This window comes from Aspergillus ruber (genome assembly GCF_000600275.1).
Source record: "Aspergillus ruber CBS 135680 unplaced genomic scaffold scaffold00020, whole genome shotgun sequence".
In the NCBI taxonomy this organism is placed as follows: domain Eukaryota; kingdom Fungi; phylum Ascomycota; class Eurotiomycetes; order Eurotiales; family Aspergillaceae; genus Aspergillus; species Aspergillus ruber.
In genome coordinates this window covers 172,419-192,243 of record NW_024467316.1, presented here as the reverse complement: position 1 = coordinate 192,243, position 19,825 = coordinate 172,419, and the positions used below count along the sequence as shown (strand labels likewise).

General features: G+C 48.9%; 10 protein-coding genes across 10 annotated transcripts; 5 read left to right on the top strand and 5 right to left on the bottom strand.

Annotated features, from left to right (window-relative positions):
- The first annotated feature begins 18 nt into the window (after positions 1 to 18).
- EURHEDRAFT_414065 (alpha/beta hydrolase) lies at positions 19 to 1,498 on the top strand. The gene has a single exon (XM_040782327.1). The coding sequence runs from the start codon at positions 290 to 292 to the stop codon at positions 1,340 to 1,342; it is 1,053 nt and encodes a 350-aa protein (XP_040637341.1). The 5' UTR covers positions 19 to 289; the 3' UTR covers positions 1,343 to 1,498.
- Positions 1,499 to 2,742: 1,244 nt separating this feature from the next.
- Positions 2,743 to 3,455, top strand: EURHEDRAFT_524497 (uncharacterized protein; the record flags this gene model as incomplete). The annotated part of the gene is made up of 2 exons (XM_040786929.1): positions 2,743 to 2,902; positions 2,932 to 3,455. The coding sequence occupies 2 exons, from the start codon at positions 2,743 to 2,745 to the stop codon at positions 3,453 to 3,455; spliced, it is 684 nt and encodes a 227-aa protein (XP_040637340.1).
- On the top strand, positions 3,018 to 3,984 carry EURHEDRAFT_414064 (uncharacterized protein). The gene is made up of 2 exons (XM_040782326.1): positions 3,018 to 3,603; positions 3,664 to 3,984. The coding sequence occupies exons 1-2, from the start codon at positions 3,448 to 3,450 to the stop codon at positions 3,829 to 3,831; spliced, it is 324 nt and encodes a 107-aa protein (XP_040637339.1). The 5' UTR covers positions 3,018 to 3,447; the 3' UTR covers positions 3,832 to 3,984.
- Positions 3,985 to 5,650: 1,666 nt separating this feature from the next.
- On the top strand, positions 5,651 to 5,965 carry EURHEDRAFT_378996 (uncharacterized protein; the record flags this gene model as incomplete). The annotated part of the gene is made up of 2 exons (XM_040779121.1): positions 5,651 to 5,883; positions 5,956 to 5,965. The coding sequence occupies 2 exons, from the start codon at positions 5,651 to 5,653 to the stop codon at positions 5,963 to 5,965; spliced, it is 243 nt and encodes an 80-aa protein (XP_040637338.1).
- An 83-nt stretch (positions 5,966 to 6,048) lies between these two features.
- On the bottom strand, positions 6,049 to 8,595 carry EURHEDRAFT_414063 (rDNA-binding RNA polymerase I transcriptional factor). Its single transcript, XM_040782325.1, has one exon. The coding sequence runs from the start codon at positions 8,308 to 8,310 to the stop codon at positions 6,196 to 6,198; it is 2,115 nt and encodes a 704-aa protein (XP_040637337.1). The 5' UTR covers positions 8,311 to 8,595; the 3' UTR covers positions 6,049 to 6,195.
- A 125-nt stretch (positions 8,596 to 8,720) lies between these two features.
- EURHEDRAFT_414062 (uncharacterized protein) lies at positions 8,721 to 10,349 on the bottom strand. Its single transcript, XM_040782324.1, has one exon. It carries the CDS (start codon positions 9,890 to 9,892, stop codon positions 9,107 to 9,109), a length of 786 nt encoding a protein of 261 aa, XP_040637336.1. The 5' UTR covers positions 9,893 to 10,349; the 3' UTR covers positions 8,721 to 9,106.
- A 1,968-nt stretch (positions 10,350 to 12,317) lies between these two features.
- On the bottom strand, positions 12,318 to 13,977 carry EURHEDRAFT_404058 (rRNA-processing protein PWP1; the record flags this gene model as incomplete). Its single annotated transcript, XM_040780282.1, has 2 exons — positions 12,318 to 13,671; positions 13,733 to 13,977. 2 exons carry the CDS (start codon positions 13,975 to 13,977, stop codon positions 12,318 to 12,320), a joined length of 1,599 nt encoding a protein of 532 aa, XP_040637335.1.
- A 426-nt stretch (positions 13,978 to 14,403) lies between these two features.
- On the top strand, positions 14,404 to 14,764 carry EURHEDRAFT_459625 (UPF0287-domain-containing protein; the record flags this gene model as incomplete). Its single annotated transcript, XM_040784598.1, has 2 exons — positions 14,404 to 14,437; positions 14,514 to 14,764. 2 exons carry the CDS (start codon positions 14,404 to 14,406, stop codon positions 14,762 to 14,764), a joined length of 285 nt encoding a protein of 94 aa, XP_040637334.1.
- A 240-nt stretch (positions 14,765 to 15,004) lies between these two features.
- Positions 15,005 to 16,124, bottom strand: EURHEDRAFT_404057 (rRNA-binding ribosome biosynthesis protein UTP23; the record flags this gene model as incomplete). Its single annotated transcript, XM_040780281.1, has 3 exons — positions 15,005 to 15,825; positions 15,881 to 15,970; positions 16,037 to 16,124. 3 exons carry the CDS (start codon positions 16,122 to 16,124, stop codon positions 15,005 to 15,007), a joined length of 999 nt encoding a protein of 332 aa, XP_040637333.1.
- Positions 16,125 to 16,761: 637 nt separating this feature from the next.
- On the bottom strand, positions 16,762 to 18,070 carry EURHEDRAFT_378990 (uncharacterized protein; the record flags this gene model as incomplete). The annotated part of the gene is made up of 2 exons (XM_040779120.1): positions 16,762 to 17,452; positions 17,514 to 18,070. 2 exons carry the CDS (start codon positions 18,068 to 18,070, stop codon positions 16,762 to 16,764), a joined length of 1,248 nt encoding a protein of 415 aa, XP_040637332.1.
- Positions 18,071 to 19,825: the final 1,755 nt, after the last annotated feature.

The window sequence follows — 19,825 nt, the reverse complement described above, 5'->3', positions numbered from 1 at the left end:
ATTGGTCGAATGCGCCAGTAATCAAGAAACGGCCCTGAAGATGCCCTGAATCGGGGAATTTTATTGATATGCAAAGAATTAAAATGTGATATCAGAGTGCGAGGTGCGAGATGCTAATGACGAAACAATGCGCTTTTGAGCTTCCTCCTTACTACTACTAGAATTATTATTATTTACGCATACTTACCGTGTCTTGCCGACTCCCTATCTCCGGCTTTCCGGTTGACTCTCCTCTTCTCTTCCTCCCTGCTTCAACTCGTATTCCACAAGATATTGAAGTATAACCAGAATGGCCTCTTCTCGTTGGTGGCTTTTCACCCAGGCCGTCTTCTGGCGGTTTCTAATGCGCATCGGCATGTTTATCCACGATATCGCGTCTCCTCGTCCTCCCAGTCCGTCCTTTACCCGCTCAATTCCCTCCGGCGACGACGACTCGACCTACGGCACTGGCGCCATTCTTCACTTCTACTGTCCTCCTGGGTATTACCGCTCTCGCAAAGAAGGCCGTCGTTTACCTGTGGTGGTAAATTTCCATGGCGGAGGTTTTACCTTGGGTTGTGCTACCGACGACGGTCGCTGGGCTCGCTGCGTCATTCATGAGGTCGGAGCGGTCGTGGTGAGCGTGGCTTATCGTCGAGCCCCCGAACACCCTTTTCCTGCTGCAGTGGATGATGGCGTTGATGCCCTACAGTATCTCGCGCGACATGCAGGCGAACTAGGTTTGGATGTCAGCCGGATCGTGTTGAGCGGCTTCTCGGCCGGTGGCAACCTGGCCGTGACGGTTCCGCTGCGACTCCGCGACCGCATGGTGCGGGAGGTATATCCGTATCCAGCCTCGACGGCCAGCACTAGCAATCTGAGCCGGGCGGATTCAACACAGAAACTCGTGGACATGTCTAACGATCTACATATTGTCGGGTTGTTCTGCTGGTATCCCATTCTGGATTTCGAAGAGTCACGAGACCACCGCCGTGCTCGCAGCGCCTTTCCCGATAAGACCCTCCCGAGGTTCTTCACCAATCTCTTCGATGAGGCGTATCTGCCAGACTTCGAGGAACGGAAGTCGCCCTATGCGTCGCCTATCCGTGCTCCCGATGCGATTCTTGCCGATGCCCTTCCACACGATATCTACCTGTACATCTGTGAATGGGACATGCTACTGAATGAAGGTCAGTTGTTTGTCAGGCGGTTACAGGATCTAGGTAAACGCGTGCGAGCCATGATGATTGAGAAAGCCATTCATGCTTGGGACAAGTCGCCTAACCCGTTCCGCGACCAGGACAAGGTTGATATTCTGTATTCCGATGCTTGTGCTGACATGAAAACTATCTTTGAGCGTTGATCGCTCACTTGCTATTATTGTATTCTACTCGCTCAGGAAGCGTCTTGCTTTTCACATGGGATAAATGGCGTTGGTTGATATGTACATAGCATCTAGAAATAGCACTCATTCACTCAGGCAGCTAACAACTTTCACATGAACATCCATAAACCTCACACATACAATCTCTCACAATCTCTCACAATCTCTGTATCCGACATGAAAACATGGCCACCGATTCCCAAATGCCCGATTCAGACTACCAGAACTACTGCCCAGATGCAGACGCCAACACATCTTCTCAGAAACAGACATCGACCATCTTCGACATAAGCCCAGCAAACCCCAGCACCACCTTCTGGCTCCTAGACAAAGAAGAAATAGTCTTTCAACCAGATGGCATCGGTATCGCCTCAACCTATTCATCATACTATACTGTATCAAAAACGAACAAACAAGAACGCATCCTAAATCCCATAACCCAATAACACACTTCCTATCCCTACGCAGCCTCCGCGCAAAACTCTGCCTCAGCACAATCATAGGACTCACACTTGACCAAGCCCGCTTATCAAAATGGCAATACGATTCACACGAGGCTTTGTAGAGGATCGAAAGCGTGGGATAAAGACGGGAAATCGGCGTGAACGCGATGTATGGGAACGAGATGATTCGTTTGGTTGGGAGTGATAATGTGTTGTGATATGGACGGGAAGATAGGACGTTTGATTTTACAGCTGTGCTGGGTGGAGAGGGGAGTCTGGATCAGGTTCTTGGGATTGTAAGTGAGTCTGGCCTAGGTTTATTGATTGCTAAGTGTTGACAGGGTAGGTACGATCCACCACGTAAGGAAATAAACCTGACAGTGGGTTTGTACAGCGTACGATCTTGCTACAGATGGGTATAAGTTTCACTTTGTAGCTATCAATAATGATTCTCAGGTATGTCCTGTCCTACACCTCTTTCTGAACCGGAATAGGACTGGTAGGAAAGTACTCATGGCATACATTAGACTAGTACTCGCAGTTTGAGTAGGTAGGGATCTTGCAGCTGACGAGGATTATAAAACACGCAGCTGGGCCTTATGGTAGTTGGTTACCGATGAGAATTGACGTTGAACATCGGTAAAGATTTTTCTAGGGTTGCTCGGTATATATTTACAGAATACACCCTTTATAGAATAAACAATACAATGATATTCTCTATGGTTGCATGAGACGAATAGCTGTAATTGTGATCAAGTCATCATCATAAAACCACTTCGGCTATTTCAACTCCCCTTTCATCCTTTCTGTATCTTAATGAATATATGTATTTCTGTCAAAGACCAATAAACAGAACATTACTCTGTTTTGTTGGCGCTACTGCTCTTCTTTCACACCTAATCATTGTCTTCATTAACTTTACGTATGTGTTTGAAAATGGCTTCACCTACAAAGATACGTTTGGGCCGCTGCTCTGTCGACATGTCAGGCCATGGAAAATGTCCCTGCAAGTCAGGGTTGTGTCCTTTACTCAAACCATCCACTGACTATCTTTGCGATGGCTGTTTTCATTCAACTTCCAACCATGAATACAGTTGTAAGTTTCTTCCAAACTACAACTATCAGCTCCCCTGACTGACCTCCGTGTTGCCCTTGACATAACACCACACATTGAAATTATTGCAAAACTTGTTAAACTCTCGGAGTACAATGTCGTACATGATAGAAGCACCACTGCTTCCGGAAAGAGTTGGCTGGCGCATCTCCTAGAATGTTATTACTGGAGACGTGGAGAGCCCATGGTGTCCCTTTTCATCTGGCCAGACACCTCGAATTCACTCGAGTATCTGACCGAGCAGTGCAGAAAAGCCGGGCGTATTGTTGTGACTGCCGGTAACGTTTGCGATTCAGACATCGTCTTCGTACTTGATGAAGCCCAGTGCTCGTACACTGACTCGGCATTCTGGCTCGGTTTTATCAAGACACAAAGTCGCCTTCGTCGCGGAGCAAAAATGTGTCTCTTTGTATCCTTTGGAAGCTCACTAACAGGGCCTACGCAATATCTAAAGGGGTCTTTTCCTACATACTTTAGTTCAGAGCAGCGGGTTTCCCTAATAGTATCTAGCGTACCCGGCACTCCTGATGTTTGACTATTCTATAACCGGGAAGTTTGACGATGCAATGCTGAGGCTAGGTGTACTGCACAAGATATCCTGGGGGTTTACGTCCGATGCTCGCGATTATCTCTACTCTATCGCAAGTGGGCATCCAGGCGCTGTTTCCTCATTAATGAGTTACTTTTTCGAAGTATGGATCTCGATGATAAGATTTGTTGTTCAAGGCTAATTTCAGACCTACCGTTCTGAGCTAGGAAATGAAAGCATTCCTCAAATCACCAAGCAACGCATGGTGGACTTGTTGCTTGACGAGCAGACCGTCTTCGAGGGACTCGAATACAAGCCGTTCGCCTATTTCTTCCCGCGTATGTGGAAAATTACAGCCTCAGCAATGGAATTCCTTTGGTAGATACTGGAACAAAAGGCAGTCCAGTTTAACTTGGAGGATCAGTGATGCAATGATTGTTATAGTAACAAGTTGATCATGCACGGAGGACATAGACAAGGATGGCAAAGAGACTGTCTGCTTCTTTCCCACAAGATTGCACGAGAGTAGGCTCCACTCATTTTCTCTATTACATGCGAGTGCTGGTGTGCAGATATATCGAGTACTTCTTGCAATTGCACAACCCCAAGCCGTTCCCATCGTCTGAATTCCCGTCGGTAACTGCTCTGAGCGAAGCAGTTTTGCGTCGTTTCTCTCGAACGAGACTTCTGAGGACGCATGAACCATCGGTATTCAGTAAACCAGAATCCAAGTTTTATGAAGAATGGTATATAGCGTTCAATTCCTTGGTTGGTCGTGGCGTTTCTATCTCCAGTGAATGGTCATTCGCTGGAGAGGGTCGTATCGATTTTAGGATCAAAGGGCCAGGATGGGGGGGCCGAGATAATTCAAGATGGAGACAAGCTTAACGAGCACTATGAGGGGTTTTTATCAGAGGGCAGTTATAAAGGATGGATCTCAGAGGGTATTCTGAATGACTGGTTGTTGATGTTGGACTTTAGGGGCACACAGTCCCAGAGAGATACGGTATGGTCCTTACTCCTTTAGCAAGCTCAATCTAAATATTCTAGCTTCTGATACAAACTCTGGAATGTAATTATCAATGAAGACTATTCTCTCGCCCATGTACTCAACCGTAATAATGAAGTGATTATGCCTGAATTCCCGCTCCTTGATTGATTTGGGGTTGCGTGTTCTGATCACCATATCTAGTTGCTTTGTTGCCTTTCCATGTCGTTAGCATGTTACCTTAAATCAATTCACGACTGGTAGTTGAAGTATCTGTTTAGTTGAATGGTATAAATCGAACAAATCAGAAATTGCTACCCTTAACAGCATGTACGGAGTACTAAAGCTGCAATTGATTTATACATCGCCTATATTCTGTGATTTCTGTTGATTATTCTCTTAACTACAAGTAAAGTCTTGCTATCTCTGGCGCATCAGATTAAACGAACTCGTATCCAACTCCATACACGAAGAGTCCCACCACTGAGAACAATATAACTACAACAATATCAATACAACAGCAACGCTAACACCACCCTTACTCAAATGTAATCTCCAAATCTAGTTAATCCCCTTCTCTCTCGCTCCCCTCCAAGCCTTAAACCCAAAAAAACCAAGAAAAAATGAAATGACAGTCGAATCATACTATATCTCCCTGGAAACCCACCTCGGCAATGCCCTATTCTTTGGCGGCCGCTCGCACCTCTCCTACTACCACTCTCTCCCTGCGAATGCGGGATTATGGCAATATATAAAATCGCTGAATCCATTTCCGATATATCCAGCGTTGATTTCAATGGAAGATTAGGTTTTTGAATCGTTGAAGATTCAGGGACAAGGAGGAAAGAAAGGAGAGCGGGAGGGAGAAGTGCTAGATGAAGGCTGTGGGACGGGGGATATGGCAATTGATTTCGCCAAACAGAGATTGAAAGTCCATGCTATCGATCTACTACCTGGTAAGGTGTCTATTTCGAGGAAGAACGCTGAAAGCGAACTCGGAAAGCTCTACAAAACTGGCAGCCCTACGACTGCGAAATGTCTCGAGTACCTATCAATCTAAGGTGATTATCACGACCCCAGTCCTATATTTCCCAGCGACATATTCGACGCGGTATATACGATCTAAACACTCGCGCACGCAACTGATATACCCGTTTTTATTGGGGAGTTTTATCATGTGTTGAAGCCTGGTGGTCGGATTGCTTGTATGACTATGACCATTGGATGGAGTTCGCCTCTGCAGACGGGGGAAATGAGCAAGGTGCATCAGTATGGAGGGATCAATCCTACTGCTACTGGTACCATTGCAACTACGGGGAGTGAGAAGGATGGACGAGGATTAGCAGCAATTGTTCGGGAAGCGGGTTTCTCGGACGTGCGTGAGGAAGATCTAACGGCAAACGCGCGTCCAATGCTTCGGTTTCTTGTGATTTGTCTGTTTGTGTCGTATGTCATTGTATGGGTGTTAGGGCTTGAGGCGAGATTTATTAACACCGTTGCTATGGTTGTGGATTATAGACAGGGTTGAAAGTATGCTGGCGTTACGGGACGGGAGGAATAGGCTAGCCCCGGGGAGTGTTTAGTTTGATATGGGAAGATGATTTGTTGATAATGCAATCCATTTCTATTTACTCGTATTTTACATAAATCCAACCATACGCCACGCTAAATCACAACTTTTCCGACATGAAACATAAGCACGGGGTATTGAGCACGAAAATCTAAATAAAAAGATAACAACGAAAGAGAAGACGGCAGCTAATCTTCGTCCGTCTCCGTCATATCATCACTCACGCTCTCCTCATCACTCCCAGCCTCACTATCTGACCCATCATCGTCATCGTGAAGACCAGCGATACCCCGCCAGTGGACATAATCCCCTTCCAACCAGCGTCGACTCCGCGGGAGCTGGTACGGATCGAACGGGAAATATGCGTCAAGCTGGTATCCCAAATCATCGCCTGCGCGAGTCTCCCGCTCGACCTGGCTGAAGCGCGGGTCTGCCATGGATGATAGACTGCGGTACGATGTGATGCGGATACGCTTGTTGGTCTCGAGGATACTGAAGAGGTAGAGGAAGTCGAGGTGGTTGGATATCCGTGCAAATTCGGAAACAATGGCGGGGGAGCAGACTTTGAGGGGGTTGAGTTTGGACTGGATGGCTCGGTGAAGGGTTTCTTTGATGTAGGGTGGGAATTCGATTTCTTCGGGTTCGAGCTCGTCGACTTGATCAGGGGTGTCGCCTTCCATGGCAGCGGTGGTGAGGTCGCGCCAGCGGAAGCAGAAGATGTAGAGGAGGGCTTGTGCGGTGGAGTAGAATGGACCGTAGCGACGAAGATCAGGGCCGCGGCAGGCGGGTTCGTATTCAATCCGCAGGTTATCCAAATGAGTAGTGAGGAGATCAAAAACGTCGCGAATCACGTCACCGGAGATATGCGCACCGCGGGCAACGAAGCTGGCCAGGTATGCAGCTGCCGATTGACGCATGATACCGGGCTGCAGTTTGTTAAACAAGAGCTGCACGCATGTCGCCGCAAAGCGATCGACAAGAATCGGCGAGGACTGGGAGAAGTGGAAGAGAAGAAACTGGGAGTGACGAGAGCGGTATGTAGGAAGAATGATACTCTGGAAGTGACTGAGCAAGAGGTCCAAGGCATTCTCCTTCTCGTCCAGTGTGCCCGACGTGAACGGAGGTGCATAGAACTCGAAGAGCAGATCGATCATACCATCCAACTTGAGGATGTTGTCCTTGACAGTCTGCATGCGACGCGACTCATCATCGGCAGAGTCGTCGCTCTGAACCGAAGCGTTGTCATCATCGTCATCCTCGTCGAAATTCGTATCATGCAAGAGATCTTCGCCCACTTCATCTTCAAAGTCTTCCATGTCGACCTGGATTTGGACATCAATTTTAACCAGTTTCTCTGTAACAAGCGCCAGAACATCGGCCTGAAGTTCAGGAGCGTAGCTAACTACACGAAGGATATTCTGGGTGTAGGCAATGTTCGCCTTAGCCGAGTCCGTGTCAAATGGAAAGTTCATTGACAAGATCGGAGACAACGACCCACTCCCAGATGGAATCAACTGCAATAAATACCGAAGCGCCATATGAACTCTTGTGTAAACTTCCGAAGCCTGAACAGGAGCGTATCCGGGGATCCTTCCAATACCCTTGGGCAGTTCACCCAGGTTATTGACCAGCATTTTCAGCACGGATCCGAGATAGCTTCCCTGAGCAGCAGCCAGATTCCCCATAAACCGAATAAACAGCTTCACATACGACTCATCCCGCCCGAGCCATTCACTGCTCAAAACTGCATGCACCAACCCATTGCAGCTGCGATCCAATGACGCAACATTTGACAGCAAACCCATAAGATGGTGTTTTAACGTACTATGCGAGGGAACATCATACGACGAGCCATCCTCGTCTTGACGTTTCGGATCGACCGAGAAAATCTCCTTAATACGATCGTAGGCCTCACTATCCGCACCCGAGATGTGACGCTGAAGGGCTCTGCGAACTTCTTCCCGAACAACAGCCGCACTCTTCTCCATTACAGTACCAATGTTGTGTTCACGGCTCTTAGGCTCCTTGGCCGGTACCTCGCGCATATCTACCTCCTTATCGAACTGTACTCGAACTCGCTTCTTTGGGCTAGGAGCTGCATCGCTTCCCTCAGATGCCGCTGACGATGGTGACAGCGACAAATCCATATCCGTCATCTTCCGTTTCAGTGAAGGCGTCGAGGTCCCAGTCTTGGAGGTCTTGAGAATAGGCACAGGCGAAGAGGCCGCTAACATGGAGGGGTTGGGTTTCGGCTTGGATGATGTCGCAGCTGGGCGCGAAGCAGAGGTGGCAAAGGTAACCATGGCTATGGTGAGGAATAATAAGTGATCGTAGGGATTGGCAAAATAGGTAAGGCTACGGGTCTCGTCATGGATTTGTTCGTAGGAGTTGTTGGTGGTCGAGTGACAGCAGATTGGTCCAAGCACACGACACCAGTATCAGGCTGAGCGGTCAGACCAGAACAAGAGGATTAAGAATAGGTAAACAAGAGAGTGAATAATAGGGAATAAATGCCACTTATATCACAACATAAAGTCTGAAGAAAGAACGATGTGTCTGCAGCCCAACACAGATGGCGGATGCTGCTCTGGCGTCGAGGAGCAAAGCCGGGGAGAGCAAATTTTTTTACGTCGGCTGTGGGGCCTGAGGCTCCAGACCCGTGACCATCGCGTGACCGCGACGCGTTACCGTTTTAGTGGTCATATCACGTGGTGCCACATGGTTTCCCACCCTATGTAATTATTGCGACTTCACTACGGAATATTATGATTTCAATATAATTACTTCAAATACAATTCAGTCCATTTCCATTCACGCCAGATATCTTTGTCTCGTAAATGTTCCGTAATCCCATTGATAAATAACAAAAACAGAAAAGGCCACCGATCCGATAACAAACGCAGGGGTAATCAGTCAAGTACCCAAATGGTATATAACAAAACGAACACAGAACAATTAAATAGCATAAAAAACATGTACAAATGAAAAACGAGTGGAAAAGTCACACGGTGGTGTACACTGATGACGCCTGACAGGAAGGGAAAATAGCCTGTTCTCCTCTTCCGTATTGAGCGACATTCCGATTCCGGATCCGACGATTCACAGCCAATGAGCAACACTGATTGGCCCCAGCTGGTCGTCGAAAATGCTTCCGTACAGATCATTCACCTCGACGAGATAATCGTCTACGGTGAATTTCCTGAGGCCCTTGCTGAGCAAAACAGCTTCTTCTTCGTCAAGTCGCCGGGTGGTGCCACCAAACTCCTCAGCCACCTCATTCACCTGCTCCAGCTCCTTGCCAAATGGATGCGCTTCCGTCTTGAAGGACGGATCGGGTGCTTGACGAACTGACGGGGTGCGAGAGACGTTCAGTGGCGGAGGATCTAGCCTTGAAATCGAACGCTGCCGGGCCAACTCCTGATGGGATCGTTTGGTGTGCGATAGCGCCCGTCTTGGGACCATTGGTGCATCTGTAGAAGAAGTAGTCGAAGTGGATGACCGAGTGTGGCTGACTGTTGTCGCCGATCGCTTGGGAATAAATTGTTGTTTGGGGAAATATGATGCTTGATTCGGCTCGATGGGCGAAACATCCCGGGACGAGTCATCTGGCGAAGTGATGGGCGTTCCGAAGCTCTGCTGGGAGAACGACATCTCCGAGTCGTCTGGCGATCGTATGGACGAGGATGAAGATGATGTTGCAGAGCCCAGATCGGGCGCATTGTAAGCCAGCATGTTGGTGGTCGAAACCAATTGCACAGGGCCCGATATCTTTCCCCGTTTAATAGTGCCCGACGAGAACTTGACTTGACCCTCACGGTAGGGCATAGGGGCAGACACCTCGGGACGCTTGTGGCGTTTGGTGAACGCACGACTGAGGCTGGTCATGGTTGTTGGTTTGTCGTGAATCGTAGGTTAACTAAGAATATAAACCCTCTGGGTTTCGCCTTTTTTATCGTTGCGGGTCGAGTTGACGTATCAAAATTGGACACAGCAATGCTGGACGATCTCAAACAGTGGAGAAATAGCGATGACAGCAGAAGGAATGGAAGATGATCGGAATGAGCGTTATCAGCGACGAATGCAGTGACTCTCGAGTGACAGGTAGTATTGAAGTTGTGAATGAATGCGGTGGTCGGAGTGTGTCTTTGCACAGCAAGAGAAGACCACTGTAAAATCCAATTCTCTTTACTCCCTTCCTGTAATGATTATTCTCCGTAGTAGAGAATATAGAAGGAGCGCACAACCGCGAACACGTCCAATACTAACAGAATTAACCAGTGTCCAGAAACCAGCCGGGGACCCTGGAAAAAGTAAAAATATAAAATTGAAAAAAAAAAAAAAAAAAAAAAAAAAAAAAAAAAAAAAAAAAAAAAAAAGGCAACGAAGGCAAGGAATGAAAATGATATAATCACCGCACAGCAGAGATCAATTCCAGAGGCGAAGAACCCCAAGAGAGGCAAAAGAAAGAGAGAGAGGAATGTGGGAGGAATAAAGTATGGGAGGGAGAGACGAAAGGAGAAAAAGAGGAGACAAAGCGAAATGCCACTTTTTCTGCCCGCTTTGATTGATTGATGAGGTCCGTGAACCGTGGAGATTGGCCCAGACAAGGTTTTTCGTGGTCCATTCTTTGGGATTTTGTCCCATGGTTTACTTTTGTATGTACTTAGGGGCTGACCTCCGGTGTTCCGGCAGGCAAGTAGACCCTCTAACAGTACCCTGGATGCCACATATTCGTGCATGTATGGAGCCCTCTGCGATGTCTATCCCAAGCATCCAGGAGGCTCGCCTGATGCACTGGCCAATCATGGCATCTCCGGCCGAGCATCCTCCAGATGAAACGCCCGCGGCGTCTCAACTTGACTCCTGTCAGCGATAAAGTGTGCTATCGATTCTGGTTTACAAGTACTATGCTTCTATGTCCTGCTGTCTCTGTTTTTTTCCCCCTGAAAATGTGAAAGGGAAACTCTCAGTATGCAGGTATTCAACAATATCCCACGCCTGTGTACTCTGCTCAGTGGACCACCCCACTTCTCCATCGGGAAATGCCCGATCCAGACTAATGACTCAGCATCTTATCCACAATCTACAATTACAGCATTTCATACATTTTGTATGGCATTCCGTAGGATTGAACATACAAGCAAAGTTCAATAATGGCATTATTCAGATATACAATGCACTCGTACCGTGAGGAAAGCCCTTGCACTTCCATACCCAATAGAGACACATCTCCCTTCGTGTTCCGCCCTACGATACTTCTATTGTACACATCATCTCCAGCGCGGATGAACTATGGATACACCACATTCGCTCAACCATGGAACGTATCTATCAAGGGCTCGCCTTTTCATGCCTGAGGCTACTATCTGGTCTAGACAGTTAGTGGCAAGCGAGACTTTCGTTTTCCCGCTCCCTCCCTTGGGTGTGCATCTCCCTTCGGTGTGCGTCTGGCTGGACTGACTGATTCGCATGGACAGAACACGCATGTACGCAATGCGCATCAGTGGTACTCTGCACTATTAAGTAAGGTACCCGTTAGCTGCCACTAACCCTGATCGATCGATCGCCTGCGTCTGCATCCAGACCAAGTCGATGGACCCTGAAGCCGGCGAACGGCGAACTCGCAGTTGTAGAACCAACTTTACCATCGTGGCGTCCAGCCACTTGCTATCAGCTGTCGTGACAGCCACCGGCAAGGGTACGCGTTTTCACGCCGGATAACCGGCTGTTTCTCGGGTTTGGTAGTCCACGGTGCAGTGACTTGAGGTACAATACTTGGCGGTCTTTCGTCGTGACTTGGTCGTCCTCGCCGGCATGAATTTTCGGGACATCCGGCGCTGTCATGAATATTCGACTAAAACGATCTCCAGATATCACATACTCCGTAGATGCCCTTTGACGTCAGATGATCATTAGCCTTAACTCAGATACATTATGAAGAATCTGTCTCAAACTCTCGGTGCGTCAGACTGAGAAGACATGCAGGTTCGACGTCACTATAAATATCGACCATGAATATGCCTGTTCAGACTCAGCTGCTGTACCCCCTGAATGAGTAACTATTTCTAGCATGAAAAACTCAGACATTCAAATGCACAGTCCCTGTGATGTACAATGTCGTGCATGAATGTCAGGTACATGCATGTCACCGCCTTATACTGCAACCCCGTAACACACAGGCGGTGAGCAGATTATCGGCGGCCAACGCTCAGATTGATTGACATGCACGGTCCACTGGGGTATCTAAACCTTTCTATTCCTGCAAATATATAAAAAAAATCTATTCAACAATATTCCATCTCTTCTAAATTTAATCCTCATCCATCGACTCCCAGCCATCAGGGCCAGGAGCTGCCTCGACCTCACCTGCATCGCCATCATCGTCCGAATCGTTCTGATCTGGTGCGACACCAACGGTCCGTTCTTGCACATCGCCCTCGAGAGATGGCATGCGCGAGACGAACGCGCGACGGACGGCACCGTTGGTAGAGGTATCCCACACCTGCATGACGCCCTTGCTACCGGCAATTGCCAGACGGAAGCTGACGTCCGTGTCGGGAGCGAAAGTGGTTGAGAAGATCTTGCCAACCTCAGGCTTGCGCGTGACGACCATGCTGGGCTTGTTGTCGGCAATGTTCCACAGCTTTACCTGCTTGTCCGTGGAGCCGGTGACGATAAATCCGGGGATGGCGGGGTTGATGTCGAATGAGGAGATGGACGAGTCGTGCGCCTGTAGCGACCACACAGGCTTGGATTGTTGTGGGCTGGCGGGGACATTACGCACATCAAACCGGTAGACCATACCGACGTCAGTGGTAACGTAGAAGAAGTTGGGGTCGTGGACGTCCCAGCGGACGGCTTCGACGTCTGCGTCGACGGCCCAACGGGCCTTGGAGTCGGGGGCGCGCATGTCTGCGGCGACGATGGTGCGGTCGTAGCTACCACTCAGCAGGACGGTGGACTCGATAGGGTGCCAGTCGAGCGAGCAAACCTTGTCGGTGTGGTGGGTGTAGGACTTAGCGCACTTTCCGGTGCTCAGGTCCCAGAGCTTGACAGTTCGGTCGGCGGAGGCGGAGGCCAGCAGGTTGCGGTGTTGGCGGTTGGCAGCGAGCGCAAGGACCGAGTCGACGTGGTACTCGTCGTTGGCCTTGGTCTTCTTCTTTTTCTTGGACTTCTTTTCTTCGTCGTTTCCTCCCTGGCCCAGAATGGCGTTAGGGTACATACAGTCCACCACGTCGAGGTCCCAGATTTCGATATCCGACTCCATGGTTCCGATAGCGACAAAGTTACCAGAAGTTCGTCCCTCAGCAGCCTTGCCAACAGGGATATCAAGCCATTCGACACACAAAGGGATGGCAGGCAGCATAATGTCGTGGTGCACGTAGAGATTATCCGCCGCGTCTTCGTAGACATAGACCTCAAGATGAGCAACCTCATCCTCCACCTTACCCGCGAGCACCAGGTTATCCGTAGGCAGGATTTGCAATTCCTCGCGTTCCTCCTCCTCCTCCTCCGGCGGCATCACAAGGTAGGGGTCCTCTTCGTTGGGTTGGTGGTAAGCCAGCGACTTGACATTCCCGAACATTGTAATCTTCTCGCCATCCTCATCAACTTCGTCGCTGTCATAGTGGTCGAGATCGTATTCTTTAAGATCATCATCGTCACTACCAACCACGTTAGCACCATTTCCATCCATCCTAACATCCAATCTGACATCAAACTCACTCCTTCTTCTCCGACCCATTCTCAATACCATCATCCTCCTTAGCACCCTCCTTCTCCTCATCCTCATCCATAGCCTCATCTTCTTTGCCCTCCTGAGCAACGCTCAGGTCGCCCTGCGCTTCCTCCAATTGCATCCGCGCAAGGTTGGATATCCGGTTCATCTCTTTCTCGTCGATTTCATATTTGGTGGGGAATTGGGCTGCAGCGCCGCGGCGCACCCAAGTGGAGGTCGTGATCATGGACATCGTGAGTTATATAGCAGTAAATAAGATGAAATACGAATGAAGAACTTTTCTGCCGTGATGCGGCGGGGTGTTGATATCCGTTGGTTTCGTGTGGAATTCAATGAATCATAAACAATGAAAATAGTGGTAAGTATCAGGCCATCAACAGACGACACCCAGATAGAATGAGAAGCAGAAGTTCTCGTAAACAATGTAGAAGCAAGACCTTCTATGCGATTCGAGGCCGTGCAACTTTTTTTTTCTTGGGCGGAGTGAGAAATTTCCTGCTTCCGTCCGGCAGAATCCATTCCGATTTCTTGACCGCCCGGTATTTGCTCGATGCACCAATCATACAATCTTCAAATCAAGACGGTTTTACCATCATCGCGCATTATTCTCAATTATATACCCTTGATTATTACACCTACGCTAGGGCAAACACCCAAAATGCATTCCCACCTCCACACCCCCTACAATGCCAGTACGTCTCCCACCATCCCCCATCAACCAAAACCCGCCGAACCCCAATCCAAACATACCTTGCTAACAAACACCAGACTGCGAAGAAATCATGACCGCCCTAGACGAATGCCACGCCCGTGGCTTCCTGCACAAAGCCATCGGCAGCTGCAACGACATCAAGCGCGACGTCAACCGGTGTCTCGCGGCGGAGCGGTACGCGCGCGCAAAGCGGAATCGGGACCAGGCGAGGGATAACAGGAGTCGGATTGAGAAAATTTGGGCGGAGGAGAGGGTTTTTGAGGGGAATGTTCCTGCTGCTGCGGCAGGGGAGGGGGAGAAGCATTAGTTGCGGGTGTGAGTTTATGGCGGATGCAAATGTGAGTTGATGATGGGACGGGTGTATTATGATTGCATTGATGGAATGGCGTTTGGGATCATGTGGACTGTATATTATCTAGATATACCCTGGTATATACATACGCAATTATGGGAATTACTCTTTGCGACCATCGATTGAATTCAATTTAACTTTTATATACAAACCCATGCCGGAACGCCATTCCATGATGTATCTGCAGTAGTCAAGTCACTCAACATTCATTGAATCCGCGGGGCCATCGTTAGACGGCTCACCACCATCACCATCACCATCACTACCACCCTCCCTCTTGCTATGGTGACGACGCCGCCTCTTGGGTTTTGGTGCACTCGACTCACCCTCCTTCTGTTCCGGCGCATCATCACCTTCACTCTCCTTAGACTTCTGCAGCTTCTGCTCTTGCTTCTTCCCCTGTGCACCCGGCTCCCTCTTCTTCGGCTTCTTGACACTCAACGGATTCGGCCCCTTGACCTTATTCTTCTTCTTCTTCTTTGGCTCACCCTCACCACCGCCCTCGCCGTCCCTCTTCCTCTTGCCCAGACTCGACTCATCATCCAACCCTATTCTGAACTTCCCTTGCTCAAACCCATCCCTAACACCCTCTGATTGCACACTCATCGGCTCAAGCACCATGACTGATCTCTTTACATACACAATCGGCACACCCGGGATAGCACGCGTATGAGCCCTCAGCGCGCGCGACTTCCGCACAGCATCGACGGCATCCATCTCCGCACGCTTCTTCTTCTTCATATCGCCCTGTGTACTGGCGACGACCTTTTCGGGGGATTGCGGATCCGCGGTCGCAAGAATGTAATGTTCCTTGTTCTTCTTGGAGTCCGGCGAGGGCGAGAAGAGAGAGAGAAGGCAGTCATTTTCGTCGATGGGGGCATTGTCTTTGTTGTGAGAGCAGTGGCGTAATGGGACGACTGTAGGAGGGGGGAGGTGATCGGGACGGTAGGGGCTGTTGGTTCTGGGATTAATGGGCTGGCTGGCCATGACGGCTGCGAGAGAGCATTTTGTCAATACTGCAAAGTGGTTAGCATGAGCGGCAATAGATTGTTGTCGGCGGGTAGCACATACGAGGCTTGACTTGGCCTTGCAGTGTGCGTTCGAGCGCAGGAATGATCTCCATCTTAAATGAGTGTGTTGCGCGAAGGAAATTCGAGTCAACTGTTTATAGCATTAGTATCCATGTTACCATTATCTTTTCAGTCCGCGGATTGAATTGCGACATACCCAACACTTGATACGGCTCACGGAAGTTAAATGCCAGCTCATACTGGTGCATTAACTTGCGGTACTTCTTTGAACGTTTGGCCCTCATTTTGATTTTCTTTGCGAATTGAAGTTGTCACTGAGAAGAGGAGAAAATAATCTTGCTGATTGAGTCCGCTTCGAGAAACTTTTTTTGCCGGGCGGTGTCGCGGAGCTTTAGATATGGTCCGTGCTTTCTATGGGATTGAGGGTACGGAGTATGGAAGAGATTATATGGTTGTTCATGCGAATTGTATGGGTTGATTATTTACAAATAAATGTATCCTCCCTGCTTAATTACAAATTATATTGGCTCCCGCATCACCAAGCGGGTCCATATGTCCGAAACATTCTTTATGAACATGATGCAAATGCACCTGGTATCATGGAAACGCCAAAAATCACTGGTAGATAGATGTGTGTATGTCTCAGCAAAGGTATCGTGTCAATGTGGAACTCAGAATTTGATGCTCATTAGTGTCACGCCAGTGGGAATTAGTCGGCGCTTCATATCAAGATGTTGAGTCGAGATGATGAGTTCCAGCCACGGTCCTTCAGCGAACGGGCATACATCAATCAGGGTCATAAGCTCGTGGAAGAGCAATTGCAATGTGGACTGTCAGCTTTCTCTTCTCTTACAAGACCCAACCACGACACTGATATCGTCCATTTTCCCTGAGACGGTCAGCACATGTCCATAGTAATTTTCAACGGCCGAAATCGGTCAACTCACCCCCTTCAATAGCTAACCCTTGGTAAACTGCCTTTTCCATATACGGGCTCTCAGCAAAAGGATCCTGCGCAATGACCAGGGCAGCTCTCAGCAGCTCCCGCGCCACAAAGACCATCCGCTCATCAGCCAGGGCAGCCGGAGGGGCCCATTCAGAATCCTCGTATTCATCCCGTCCCTGCTCCCACTTCTTGACACTTTCCACGGTGATGGTCAAGATTTCATGTTCCCAGAGGTTGTCAAGGACGCCGTCAGACAGAGCCAAAACGATATCATTCTCCTGTAACTCGACCTGTGCCAGTGCTGCGTCTTTCCGCGGGGTGTCTATGCTATTTGTCCCCAGCTGCATGGGACAATCGAACCAATGCCATTGTTCTTGCGTCCGGAAGAGGACCTTCTCCTCGCTGGGACGAATAACAAGGACCTGGCAATCTCCCAGATTTGTTACGTAGAGTATCGGTTTGTGCTCGCCTGTGTCATCGAGGGTCGAATGTAAAAGTGCGGTTACTGACGTTGTTGTCCCGTACCATTCGCTCGGAGAAGTTGTCGCTTCGACGGTCTCTTCGTAGGCACGTTGTAGATATTCGACCGGGTCGGGGGCGGTAGTGTCGTCGAGGTTTCGCTCAACTTCGAGGGCCCAGAAGTGCAATAAAAGTCGCGACCAAAGCCTATTCAGCGTACATAAGTCAGTAAAGTATACTGATTAGAATCTTGGGATAAGATGCTCACGCAGCATGGCCTCGCGACCTAGTCGCCCAAGCCCCTACCCCATCATTCACCCCGAGGAAATTCTCAGCAACCAACACAGCATCGTCACCATTATTCAGCCCCCGGATATGTTCCCCCCTGATGGATAATCTCTTATCCTGACTATGATTATGAGTGGTCAGGGGCTCGGAAAACGAGGACGACGGCGGGGACAAGAACGGTGGGGGGAATGGGCGCGGAGGCCGTTTGGCGCAAAGCGCATAGCCCGTCTCGAAGCAGAACGGTAATTTGTGGTGTGTATTATTAAGACTGGCAGAAGAAGTCGTGTTTGTGCTAGATTTGATCTGGGTATGATTCTCGGAACCGGGGGTGATGACGCCGTAGGAAGGCCCGGCGCGATACCACCGCACGGGAGTCTGTCGTCCGCTCCACAGTGCTTTGATCCACCGGGGGCTGCTGAATGATCTCGCCGTGATATTCTGTGTGCTGATGGTCGTTGTTGCTAGGTTATAACGCCGGACTATAACCGTAGATGAGGAAGTGACAGGGGTAACGGCAGCCGCCACTTTTATGACCATGCCGTCCGCGATAAGAGAAATAACAAGCGCAGCGGATGAATTGAGAAATAATTATCTGTGTCCTTCTTTCTTTGAGGTCGTAAAGTCATTTCCGCGCGACGAAACAGAAAAGGGCGGAGTCATTTGCATGATGATGACTACCGCGATGCGCCGAGTACAGCTGGCCTGCACGTCCACTGCTCATTCCGACCTGTTATATCGGTTCTCTGAGAGGACAGAACGTTCTCTTGGCCTTGAAATCCGTCGAATCCCTAGTCTTTCCAGTGGGCTAAAGTTTGCATGACATCAAATCGCCGGGCGCCGGGCGCCGCGCTGTTCCTCGGTATGGTACAGTGCTATCCATATGCCCGGGGTTCGTTAAAGAGCACATCGCAAAAACAAACAAAAGTCGAAATAGGAATAAGAATAAGAGTAAGAAAAGCCGTCGCTTTTTTGTCCCTCATGCTCTTTTCCCGGACCGAGAAGAATTGCACTGATTTGGACCCCTAATCTCTCGCTACCGAATATAGTCACCATCCATCGACGTGGAAGACAGTCTTGTAGCCATCATCGACTGCTTCCTACCAGAAGTGGCACATATATGAGCGCTTGAATACTGGCAATTCGTTTCCCTGCAGTTGAAGTATTCATAGAGTGGATGGCTCTTAATGATATGGCAAGAGCGTCAGCCTTACGGTTCAGGTCCCACTACAGCAGCACAGAAGGTTCTGGGTTGCTGAAACACATAACTGTTGCCTGAACTAACTGGAGCAAGGCTCTAGCCTTGTTCTACTTTTCTTTAACTCGAACTGTCACGCCGTTTCTACAACTTCAACGTCTCCTAGACGAAGGATGCAGACTATACAACCGTACACGACCGTAAGTAAATCTTTTACCTCAACTACACATAAACTCATGCCAACAGCAGTCTCTCACAAACATTTAACTCACTCACAATGCACTGGCAACGCCGACGACTGATCGTCCTATCATTCTACCTGGTCTTCATCCTCATCTGGGCCGTGTGCTGGATAGCCAACGCACGATCCTCAACTCTGCGAACTCGATATCCTTTGCTTGCAAATTATCTCACAAGAAGTTCCATCATTGTGCAAATACCCGGAGAACGCAAATGAGGAAGCACACTTGGCACAAAAACTGCTGCGTGTATCGGATCCACTTCCCCTGACTGGCGCCTTACAGACTCCATTCAGGGTCGGCTAAACCACGGCGCTGATCAGATATAGTAAAATGTGTTGTCGGGTGTAATCGATAGCGGTGTGAGTATGGAAGCTGGTGGACAATGTTTCGGTCGATTATTTGCTTAATCTCGGTGCATCGCCTGGAAGAGACTGGGCTGATATTCGAATGGGAAGATTATGTCGCGGTATTTGATCATCGGTACCTTTAAAATCATGTATATACGCCTTTCATCATGTTGATACAGTCCTACTCAGGAGGAATTCTTCAGACTGTACACCTATTCTGTCTCTAGGCATTTACATTCTCCGTGTCCACATTGGTCGGGAAACCGAAGCTTTTTTTGGACCCGCTCTGTGGGTCAGCCCTATAGGGGTCGGACATCTATGCCGTATTTGGCGAGGTCTGTAGAATGAACTACTTATGGTCTTCTTTTACTTCTATCCTAGCCAAATAATCTAATGACGGATTAGCCCTGTACCTAGTATCCAGCCAGGGAAAAACACAGTAAGCATTATCCAATTCTCGTTTCTCGTTACTCATTACATTCAAAAAGCAAGAAGCGAACGTATATGT

Bases quoted from the DNA above. Each gene is read 5' to 3' on its own strand.
- EURHEDRAFT_414065 (XM_040782327.1), top strand. From the start codon at position 290: ATGGCCTCTTCTCGTTGGTGGCTTTTCACCCAGGCCGTCTTCTGGCGG.
- EURHEDRAFT_414064 (XM_040782326.1), top strand. From the start codon at position 3,448: ATGTTTGACTATTCTATAACCGGGAAGTTTGACGATGCAATGCTGAGG. The intron at 3,604-3,663 runs TTTTTCGAAGTA...TTTCAGACCTAC, and splicing joins TTTCCTCATTAATGAGTTAC to CGTTCTGAGCTAGGAAATGA.
- EURHEDRAFT_414063 (XM_040782325.1), bottom strand. From the start codon at position 8,310: ATGGTTACCTTTGCCACCTCTGCTTCGCGCCCAGCTGCGACATCATCC.
- EURHEDRAFT_414062 (XM_040782324.1), bottom strand. From the start codon at position 9,892: ATGACCAGCCTCAGTCGTGCGTTCACCAAACGCCACAAGCGTCCCGAG.